The following is a 10,895-nucleotide window of genomic DNA, read 5'->3' on the forward strand; positions in this document are numbered from 1 at the left end:
TCCAGGTCTCACCACCCCATGATGATTGGAGGGAGCTCCAGACTTCCTTGGGGCAGATGATTGAGGGTGACTCAATTCACAGGGTGACTTGGGCATGCTTCAGTAAGACCAGCCCCCTCTGGAGTCCTGAAGCCCAGCTTCAACCAACAGAAAGCAGGGGTTTGGGGGAGCCAACAGCAGCATCAACAAAAATCCTCAGGTGACTCTGGTCCAGAGTCACTTCAAGTAACAGGAAGTCTGCCTGTCTTAACATGTAGGCAAGCCCAGGTAGGTGGAAACACTGTCAGACTCCCAGAAGCACATCTTTTTAACCCCAGGAAGACTTAGAACCAAGTGTAGAATGGATCAAGACAACCTGAACCACAGCATTAGTGGTAGTGGTTTTGCATTTAAAAAATAAGTGTGTGTGTGGGGGGGGGGAGAGCAGAATTCCCTGGCGGTCCAGTGGTTAGGGCTCTACGCTTCCACTGCAGGCGGCCTGGGTTCGATCCCTGATCGGGGAATTAAGATCCCAAAAGCCACATGGTGCGACCAAAAAAAAATAATCTGAACATATTTGGTTCTCTTTGACAAATCAGCCTAATGGAATGACAGACATCCTTGTCAGAGCACTTTACAATGTATAAATGAGTGACTGAGAAGGGTGGGCCTGATGCCTGATTACATAATGCTCAAGACGGAAACATGTAAGACAATAAGTTAAGATTCACAGCACTTACAAGTTTACCTGGCTTATAGGAATCATTTCTCCTACTCAGGAAGGCTCTATGGCAAAGCCCTTAAATTTACAAATGCTTTCTTGTTAGAGTGACCAGGTGTACGAGGGAGCCTAGTGGTACTCAGAGGCCCCTTGGAAGTGACAGCTCAGTTCCACAGCTAAGGGACTCACCTACCTACCTTAGACAAAGAACAAGCAAAAGACGTTTAGGCTGAACTTCAAAAGCTCAAGAAGAATCAGTGTTTGGAATTTCGATGGTAATAAAATTATCCATCATGAAATCCAAGAAATAAACCAGAACAGTCTTTTCTGCACCAAATATCAACCATTGAAATCCTTAACACACACATGCACACTTCGCCCCAGCGTGTGCAAGCAGGGGGCTTAGAACAGGAGCTCCCATTCAGGGACAGCCACAAGTTCAGATCGACACATCATACGATACAAATGTATATAACAAAGGCTGGGATTTTATTTCCAAGTTGACACATGTAGAAGGCACACGGGCAAAGCGATGGCTTTGGGGCACGGGAAGGAGAGATGGGGAGGGGCGTGTCTGAGGTCCCCCTACCTCCACCACCCCCTAAGCGCACTTGAGACAGAACCAGTGGTGGGGGCTCCCACCCAGGGCCATGAGGGTCCTACTGGCTCTGGATGAAGCCTTGGGACAGCTCCCCAGGCATGATCCCCCTCCTCCCAGGCGGCAAGGCTCTGCTGAGCCCCCCAGCTGGAGGGACCAGCTTCCTGGGGAGGACCAGGATCAGAGAGAGAAGAACAGGATGAGGGCCAGGAGAAGCACCCCCAGCAGCACCACAATGGCACACCACTGTCGGCGGTCTGGGAGCAAGAGGGTCAGAGTTCACAGAGGGGAGGCAGCACCACCCACAACCCCCTCCCCCCACTGCCGAATTCCCCCCCCCCCCCCCCCCCCCCGCCCCCCCCCCCCCCCCCACCTCCACGGGACTCACCACTGGTCATGTGGGATACTTTGGCCATCTTCCTGAGGACCCCATCCATCCGGGACTGGGTGTGGTCCATCTCATGAGCAAAGGTGTCCAGCATACTGCCGAGATCAGGAGGTAATCAGCCCCTGGAGGGTCTGTGCACACCAGTGCAGCCAGCCAAGGGTTCCTGGCCCACCCCTGGGGTCCTGGCCTCACATGCCCTGCTCATTTAGCTCCTCCCCGACGCGGCCGGACATGTGTTTCAGAACCTGGATACTCCCAGACACCATTTCCAGTTGTTGGTCCTGCTGGTCCATGATCAGCTGCAGGTTGGAGGGGTGGGAACTGCGGTCGGCAGGGAGCCCTGAGCTGCCTGAAGGCTCCTCCAGCCCGGGGCCTCCAGCCACCCACACACACCTGCTGTGTGGCCTGCTGCTCTTCAATGTAGCGAGAGGTGGTTGAGACCACACTGGCGTCCAGCAAGTCGCTGGTTGACTTCAGGGTGGCTGGCTTGCCTGTCAGCATCTGTGGAGGCCAAGACCACAGGCTCAGGGAGGGTCGCCCACTCACGGCAGAGACAGACAAGGTTTGTGGCAAATTTAGATGGTGGTTTGTCAGGAAGGCAGTCTCTGGAGTGGGACGGCCTGGGTTCCTCAGAGCCACCACTTACTAGCAAGGTGACCCCGAGGCCATATCACTTGACTTCCCTGTGCCTCAGTTTCCTCATCTGTAAAATGGGGAGAGCTATAATTCCTGTTTCCTGAGGATGGAATAAGGATTTAATGAATTAATCCAGGGAGAACACTTATTATCCTATAAACACATGTATTTAAGAATTGAACTTTAATACCCAAAGCAGCACACATGGAAGGCATGTGGACCCTGCTATAGGACTCCAAGCTGCTGCAGACCTCAGCCCTCCACCCTCCCAGACCCCATGTGGGTTTAATGGGTGAGGCTGCTGTTTACAACATGCAAGAACGAACACACAACACAGAGGAAAAAGGTGTACAGACAGAGGCAGCAGAGAGAATGCGCACAAAAGGCATGAGTGGGTACACACGTGGGGCACGCACACCCACAGAGGAAAATGGTGTGCATGCACAAGGCAGGTGGGGATCCACTCAGAGGTCAAGTTCAGAGAGGTCAAGTGCATACACAGATTAAAAAGGTAAGCATCAAATCCTGAAAACAGTAACACAGAGAGCTAAAAAAAAAAAAAAAAAGAAAGGAGATAGGCCACCCACCCCCCCCGACAGGAAACCAGTATAGACCCACAGGAGAAGGCAGAAGAGATTATACACACAGAAGGAGCTCACATCCAGAAAGAGCAGGCGGGTAGACAGCATGGAGACAACTGTGCACAGAGATGAGCACTGACACAGAGGGTGGCTTGCACTCCAAGGGGAGGGTCACCCCGAGAGACAGGGGGTGAGGATACTGGGTCGGGATGCCTTTACCTCTCTATTATTCCTCTCCATGAAGGCTATGGCTGCGGGGCTGACCATATGGTCCTTCATTTCCTAGGGGTAAGGACAGCATCAGAGAGTAATGATACCCCAACCTCCCCACCCTCACCCCACTGGAAACTCTCTTCACCTGGACTGCTTCCCGCATCCTCTCCACAAACACCTTTCTCTCCTGCAGGTCTCCAGCTGGGAGCTTGAACTTGCCTGGGTTGGCTTCCACTATGCGTAAGCCGCGAGTCAAGAGTCAAGGCCAGAGCCCGACAGAACGCCCTCCTCTGCCTCAAAGCCCTCAAACACCTCCTAGGTGTCCAGCCTCCCCGAGGGCTGGCTCCCACGGCCCACTGCCACTACAATGGGTTCTCCCATGCCGCCCTCCAACCCCCCCCCCCCCCCCCCAGGATATCGATGGTCTCCTCCAGGTCCTCGAGGTCCCACTCGATGCTGCGCAGGCCATTCCGCAGCTCATTGGTCGTCCAGTCCAGCTCCTCGCGTCCGACCGCCGCGCCCTCATGCAGAAGCTCGCACCACCGCTGGTAAAGCCCGCGGGCCGTGTTCACCGCCTTCTGCACCTCGCTGCGGGCAGGGGCACAGCGGGCGCGGCTGGGGGCAGGCGGTCCTCCCTCCCACCACTGCGCCCCCAAACGAGCTGGGGACTCAGGAGACCCTCATATCCCACTGCGTACCCCTCCCACACGGCCACGGGGCGATCCCGACGGCGGTGCCCAGAATGCCTGACATGCTCCGTATGGCACGCGGGCACTGGCTGGCAGGGGGACAGCACACCCTCTGTCCTCCCCCATCGCTGTCACTCACCCTCGGACTACAAAAAACGGATCTTCGAGCGACATGTCACGCCCCTCACCCGCCCGAAGGCAAGCCCCCTCCCCTCTCGGCCTGGGAAGCTGGTTCCCTCCAAGAGGTGCAAAACGAGCCGTCACCCCCGCCCCCGTCACGTGACCACTGCCATCATTGAGAGCTGGGCCGCCAGGAGAGAAAGAGAGGCCTTGGCAGCCCGAAGTGCGGAAACATCCGCTCTCTCTTTCGCCATCTTGGTTGTGGGCAGAGACGGCTTCCTGTCTGCACGTACCGCCCCTTCGCGTCCTGGTCCCCGGAGGTGTCCTAGTTCCGTCTGGCTGGGTTCGACTCAGAGCTCCAAATCCCTCGGTTCGAGACCCAACCTCTCGGATTGTTGCTGCGCAACCTGTTTCCCTTCCGGGCAATGTAAATAATAATAGTCTCCTTTAAATCAGGAGAGATTATGGCTGGGGAAGGGGCTCAATCTGTAGATCATCTTCATGGGCTCCCTGAGCCTGCACCTAGATCCTGTCCTAGGAGATGGGAGATGAGAGATGGTCCCAGCCCAGGGTCGGGAGTGGCAGGTTTGGTAAGGAGTATTGGGAGAGGTGGTATCCCCACCTTCCCGCGGGGGCAGGGTGAAGTGTGGGGAGTTCTGCTGGACTCTCTCCTCCTCTTTTTTCCTGCGGAGGAGGGACGCCTCGAGATCGCCCTAGGGCGGGTTGGCCGCGAGTGGGGGCCCGGAGATGCTTCTGGGGGGTGAGGTCTTTCTGGGTGCGAGCCTGGGGGTGCGGGAGTGGGTGTGGTGGTGGCTCTGAGGATGGTCTGCAGGGAAATCCTCTGCTTGTGAGGAGGGGTCAGGAATGTCTGGAGAGGGACTCATAGGGTCGCCACCTGTGTGACAGAGCCCTTCTGTGTAGGGTCTCCGGGAAAGCACTTTTTTTATGGGGGCGGGAGGCAGCTGTCGGCTGAGTGGGGTCCTGATCTCTGGAGCGGGATGTCTGAAGAAGTCCTCGGAGGGTCGCCCCCGTTGTGTGTCAGAGATAGCGTCTGGGCTGGGGATGTCATTGTGGAGTTTCGTGGGGGGGGGGAGGATGGCGGTGTCCTCAGCAGGTTGCCGTAGTATGTGGCAGGATCGTTGAATGGGGACAGTTTTGGGAGAAGTCTTTTAGAAGAGAGAATAATTGTTGTTTTCATGTGCCGGGGTTGGGAGTGGGGGACATGAGCATGCTCCAAATGTGAACGAGAAGAGCAATTTTTTGGCGGAGGGGCAGGAATACATGAGAGGGGGCCTGGCAGGGTGTCCATGGGGGGGAGGGGCGGGGACAGGAATGTAGTGGTCCTCAGGGAGTAGCTGCTTGTGTTGGCAAGGTCTTTGTGTAGGTCTCTGGGAGATGGCGTCAGTGTGAGCCCTGAGGTGGCCCCTACCTGCCGGCAGGGGGCTTTCCGGAGGGGCGTCACACCTTCCTGGACTCCGGAGGGAAGGAAGCGAAAGTTTCTTCTCGCTCTCCGCGGGCCCACCCCTGGACGCCGCTCCTGAAAGCGGGGGCTCCAACCAGCTCTAGCGGCTGGGAGAGGGAGAGCGGAGGGGGCCTGCCAGGAGGGTAAGGCACCACCCACGCCCGCCCGCTGGCCCGGAAAAAGCCGGCTGAAGTCTTGTATAGAGATCCTGGCCCCAGTCCTTATATGGGCAGCCGGAAGCGGCTAGCGCGCATGCCCTACGTCATTACTTCCAAATATAGTTGTGGAAGTCTGGCAGATCTAGTGGCGGGAAGGTTCGCGCACCAGTGCGGGGGTGTGTGTGTGTGTGTGGCGGGGGAAGCCTCCCCTTAAAGGGCCCGCACCACGAGTGAATGGAGCTGTTCGAACAATTCTGCATTTTCTGAGGAACTGGAATTAGGTTTTCTTGGAACTGTAGTGCGTAGCGGAAGGTGGGGCCGATGTTTTCTATCTATCTGCTCTATCAGTGCGTGGCTCAGTTTCTAGGTCCTATCCCAACTCCGCCTCCCGGGAAGCAGAGGCGGAGAACGTCTGCGTCGTTTGGGGGACCGCAGCCACATGTTCACTCGGGCTGTGTTGCGGCCGGGTCCTCCGCCTTACGAGCTCCACGCCCATCGTGGATTTCGTGCCAACGGAAACTGGGGTGGCGGAGGGGGGATGCTCAAAGAGGAGCGCAGAGATGGCAGCCTGGGCTGCGCTTGTGTCTGCAGACGTCCGCCGCCCGTGTAGTGGGCAACTTTGCCCTAGAGCCAGCCAGCGTGTCCCGCTTTCTTAACTGCTTCCAAACGAGGGGAGTGACGGGGGCTGGCGGACGCTGGAGAGACAGGAGAGCTTCAGGTTCCAGTGGTCCCCTTTCACCGCCGTGGCTCATTTATTCGTTTAGCAAATATTGGACGAGTCATTCTGCCTCGGTTTCCTCACCTGAAGAAATAAGATATAACTACCCTCCGCGGAGTGGAGGTGAGAGATCAATGAGATGTTTGTGAAAGGAAAGCCTTTAGCGCCTGGCACGTAGTAAGAGCTTAGTAAGTGTAAGCATCGTTATTGATTAAAAAAAACAAAAACAAGACATTAATTAGGCGCCTGGTAGATGCTAGGCACAGTTCCCACGGGGGATCAAACAAGACATTAATTAGGCGCCTGGTAGATGCTAGGCACAGTTCCCACGGGGGATGTATCAGTTAGAACCCAAGTCTTCCCGGGTGCGAAGGGAAACGTGCTGCCTACGACCCGCAGGGGTCTCCAGATGCAACCCTTGGGTGGACCCTGAGCCCCACCCACGGCGCCTGTCCCCTGGGCCCGCGCGCGGGTGCAGTGGGGGGCCCTGAAGAAGCAGACCACCCCGAGAGCTCAGCTTGGGCTGGGGAACGCTCCTCCTCACACGGGTTCGAGTCCCTTTTCTTTGCTCGGTAAATTCCACCCTGTCGCTTTAAGGAGTCTTTCGCCTCAGAGCTGTGGAAAGCCCGGATGCGACTTTCTGATTGGGCGGGGCGTCTCAGTGACTTCACTTGAGGTACAAAAGGGCCCGGGTGGCGGGCGCCGGGGTAGAGCGTCCTGGCAGCGTCTCGGCGTGGGTTGGCTTGTACAGAGAGGCGTGAACGAGCGCCTTGTCCAGTGTGCACCTGCCACCTGCCCTGCCCAGCCGCGTGTCCCCGCCGCCTTTGCCCCTCAGTCAAGCAGCTATGGAAGTGCAGAAGGAGGCGCAACGCATCATGACCCTGTCGGTGTGGAAGATGTACCATTCGCGCATGCAGCGCGGTGGCCTGCGGCTGCACCGGAGTCTGCAGCTGTCGCTGGTCATGCGCAGCGCCCGGGAGCTCTACCTCTCGGCCAAGGTGGAAGCCCAGGAGCCCGAGGTGCCCTTGCCGCCCGCCCGCTCCCCTGACCCTTGCCTGCACCCGCCGCGGGAAGCGGAAGCCGCAGCAGAGGTAGCGCCCTGCGACGGTGAGCAGCCCTCTCCGGAACCCATGGACACGCAGGAGACACCAAGAGCGGAGGAGACCCCTGCCCGCAGTGCCCAGCGCCCCGCCAAAGTCAGCCGCAAGCGGCGGAGCTGCAGCCTGAGCGACGGTGGGGACGCTGCACTGGTCCCGAGTAAGAAAGCCCGCCTAGAAGAAGAGGAGGAGGAGGAAAGGCACTCTTCGGACGTCCTTGATCGCCTGCAGCCCCCTCCGGCGCAAGCGGAGGGCGCATTCCCCAACCTGGCGCGTGTCCTGCAGAGGCGCTTCTCCGGCCTCCTGAACTGCAGCCCCGCCGCGCCCCCGACGGCGCCGCCGGCGTGCGAGGCGAAGCCGGCTTGCCGCCCGGCGGACAATATGCTGAACGTGCTGGTGCGGGCCGTGGTGGCCTTCTGAGGGTCCGTGAGCGGCGCTACCAGAGCCCAGAGCGCGGGCCGAACCGTCGGCCAGAGTGAGCAGACCCAAGGCGAGGCCCACCCCCGGGGGAGCGCCCGTGGAAACCGTGGAGAGGGGCAGCCGCCCTGGCTGCCGAGATGCCCTGAGAGGGACTCTACCCACGGGGTGCCGTCGCCACCTGTGTGCAGCGGCGACACCAAGAAACCTGAGCCGGGGGCGCGGGCGTCTTCCCCCAGACCTGCCGCGCCCACAGGTGCTGTCTTAACGGACTGGGATATGGACCTTACGCTCTCCTTCTGGGACTTGGAGAAGGGAGCTTTGGTTCTTTAAACTCCTCAGGGTCGTACTTTATTTTTTACTGGGGGCTGTGCTGCCCTTTCAAGGTTTTTCAATAGTTGGTGTTTGCGTTTCCAACCTCAGAGAATTCCAGGCACTTCCCTTCCCCCTCCAGTGACATACTTGTGCAAGCGGTCATCGTTGCGTCATGGGCAGACGTGGGGAGCTTCCTGTTGTCTTGCGTGGGTGTGAGGCCTGGGAGGAGGATCTGGGGTGTGGACGCCCAGGGGAATGGGAGGAGGGCGGCCTGAGTCACTTCGCCTCCGCGTGGTGTGGGTTATTGCCCCGAGCCCCTACGCCTTCGGGGGCAGAGGGCAGATCAAATTTCAGGTTAAAATTTTTCTCATCTGGTGTGTGAGAGGTGGGAATATGTTGACAGTCTCAAGCTTGAGCCTCCCTCAGACCTACAGACACAATCAACCCAGACGTTCCTGGTATGAATCACGGAAATGGGGGGAGGGGGTTGTTCAGAGCGCTGTAAAGCTGAGCTGGGATCAGTTGCTGGTGAGACTGGGCCAGTTTTGGGGGAGGGGGGGTTCTGTTTACCTTTACTGTGGTGGATTCTGTTAACTCCATCTGTCTGGCCTTTTTGCTAGAAATGCCAGATAGGAAAATAAAGACCATTTGAAGAAAAAGTCTGTGGAGCCCGTCTGGTTTTCTTCCCTGGTGGGGGAGGGGCAGGGTTAAGGGGTCAGGAGCTGGCTGGCGGCTTGCTGGGGCCCCAGAAACCGGTCTGACCGGCTACCACGTGGGCAGAGTGGGCGGGAAGGGGCCGGGCGCCTTTTCTTTGCCAGAGCACTGAGTGCTGATTGCCTGGTGCTCTGACCTTTCCTTAACCCTCTCACGTTTGGGGGTTCCTTGGACATTCTCCTGTATTTCTGGCTGGGTCAGAGTGCTTTCCGAGTTCAGACGTTTGGGGGATACTTTGGGTACTGTGCCCGCAGCAGAGTCGGGGGACCACACCTCCTTTGGAGACTTGAAGGATGTCTCCCAACAGTCCTCCCTCCCCCCCCCCCACTTGATTAACTGAATCAGCAGGGATCCCACAACTGGGGTGGAACTGAGGTGAGCTTTGGAGCACACTTTATGCCCAGTTCCAGTCCCTGGCGGTATAACTGTGGTTCAGGCTAGGAGGTGTGCTCCCAGCCTCAGTTTCCTCATCTGCAAAGTGGGCCTCAACAGCTTCCCTGCGAGGCTGTGGGTTTAGAAATTCCCGTGGGAGCGCTTGTTTGCTTTGGCCCCACCCCATCCCCAGGTTAGCCCCCCAGAGAGGAGGAACCCCTCACAATTTCCCCAGTGCTGGTTTAGGAGAGCGGCTGTAGATGTTGCACTGAGGCTGGGGGGTGGGGGGTGGGGGCTGTTGGGAGGACAAAGGAGCCGCAGGTGCGGGCGGTGAGGGCGGCGGGAGGCGCCGGGAAAGCTCCCGCCCCGCCTCCAGACAGCAGGCTCCGCCACGGCTGGCCTCCCGAGACCCGGGGGACCTGACCTCGAGGGTTGAGGGAGGAGGGCGCGGGGGAGGGGAGGCCCCGCCCCCGAATGCCCGCCCCTGGCTCCCCTCCTGCGTCGTTCACTCATCGCACTCCCTCCTCCCTGCCTCCCTCAGGGCCCCTCAGGGGAATCTCGCCTCCACCGCAGCCCGTTTCCCTCCCGGGAAATGTGAAAGACTTTAGTGCCTCCCACTCGGGGGACCGACCCACAGCTCCGCAGTGGGATGCTGGGGGACTGGAGCCCCACACCCCTCGCGGTAGCTCAATGCGTCCGCTTGGGGTCAACTCCCTCGAGAACCTGGCCCGGCCCCGGGAAGTCCCTGGCGGCTGGGGAGGGGCATCTCTGCGCATCCTGTCGCAGGAACCGCCGGGCGCTTCCTTCCACGGGAAGCTGCTTGGCCGACCCCCGCCCCCGCCCGGGCCGCCTGGGGGTTTCCGGTACTCGGTCACTGGGGGCTGAGGGCTGGAGGTGATGCTGTGGGAGACAGGCTAAGTGCCCCTCACATACATCCGCTTAACGTATACCCTTCCCCAAGACCCCATTTCACCCATCAGAAGAGACAAAATTGAAAATTTGTCACAACAGTCGACACTGATGAGCCATGGACTTTCCACGCCATTACATGGCATTGGATTATTGAGACAAGCCCTCTGGGGAATAATCGATTGGACAATAGCTGTGAAAACTAAAACTGTCACAGATCTCATAGCCCGTGGATCCCCACGGAACCTCAGGCCTGGAAAAAGAGGTTCCAGAAGGGTATTCACTACAGCATTGTCCAAAATTGGCACAAATTGGGGACTTCCTTGGTGGCGCAGTGGTTAAGAATCCTCCTGCCAATGCAGGGGACATGAGTTCGAGCCCTGGTCCAGAAAGATCCCACATGCTACGGAGCCACTAAGCCCATGTGCTACAACTACTGAGCCTGCACTCTAGAGCCTGTGAGCCACAACTACTGAGCCCGCGAGCCACAACTACTGAAGCCTGCGTGCCTAGAGCCCGTGCTCTGCCACAAGAGAAAGCACCACAATGAGAAGGCTGCTAACCGCAACTAGAGAAAGCCCGCTCGCAGCAATGAAGAACCAACACAGCCAAAAATAAATAAATTTATAAAAAAGCACATACAGCAGATATTCACTACTATATATAAAATAAACAGCAAGGACCTACTGTATGGCACAGGAAACTATATTCATATCTTGTAATAACCTATAATGGAAAAGAATTTGAAAAAGAATATATATCTAGGGACTTCCCTGGCGGTCCAGTGGTTAAGACTTCGCCTTCCAAT

The 10,895-nt window shown here is 57.9% G+C and overlaps 2 protein-coding genes across 4 annotated transcripts; one reads left to right on the top strand and one right to left on the bottom strand.

The window, feature by feature from the left end:
- Positions 1-1,170: 1,170 nt before the first annotated feature.
- Positions 1,171-5,547, bottom strand: STX10 (syntaxin 10). 3 transcript variants are annotated; one of them, XM_027084933.1, is made up of 9 exons: positions 5,355-5,547; positions 3,945-4,340; positions 3,535-3,704; positions 3,262-3,356; positions 3,123-3,185; positions 2,080-2,187; positions 1,879-1,985; positions 1,687-1,781; positions 1,171-1,555 (listed from the first exon to the last, which is right to left on the bottom strand). In XM_027084933.1, exons 2-9 carry the CDS (start codon positions 3,977-3,979, stop codon positions 1,479-1,481), a joined length of 750 nt encoding a protein of 249 aa, XP_026940734.1. In that variant the 5' UTR covers positions 3,980-4,340; positions 5,355-5,547; the 3' UTR covers positions 1,171-1,478. The 3 variants fall into 3 exon arrangements, with proteins under 3 accessions (XP_026940734.1, XP_026940736.1, XP_026940735.1); XM_027084935.1 differs by lacking the exon at positions 5,355-5,547 and having other exon boundaries at positions 1,883-1,985; positions 3,945-4,206; XM_027084934.1 differs by lacking the exons at positions 3,123-3,185; positions 5,355-5,547 and having other exon boundaries at positions 3,945-4,206.
- A 10-nt stretch (positions 5,548-5,557) lies between these two features.
- Positions 5,558-8,751, top strand: IER2 (immediate early response 2). The gene has a single exon (XM_027084936.1). It carries the CDS (start codon positions 7,109-7,111, stop codon positions 7,778-7,780), a length of 672 nt encoding a protein of 223 aa, XP_026940737.1. The 5' UTR covers positions 5,558-7,108; the 3' UTR covers positions 7,781-8,751.
- The last annotated feature ends 2,144 nt before the right edge of the window (positions 8,752-10,895 follow it).

Source organism: Aethalodelphis obliquidens, unplaced genomic scaffold (genome assembly GCF_003676395.1).
Source record: "Aethalodelphis obliquidens isolate GAN/ISIS:26980383/991018 unplaced genomic scaffold, ASM367639v1 scaffold53, whole genome shotgun sequence".
Classification (NCBI taxonomy): domain Eukaryota; kingdom Metazoa; phylum Chordata; class Mammalia; order Artiodactyla; family Delphinidae; genus Aethalodelphis; species Aethalodelphis obliquidens.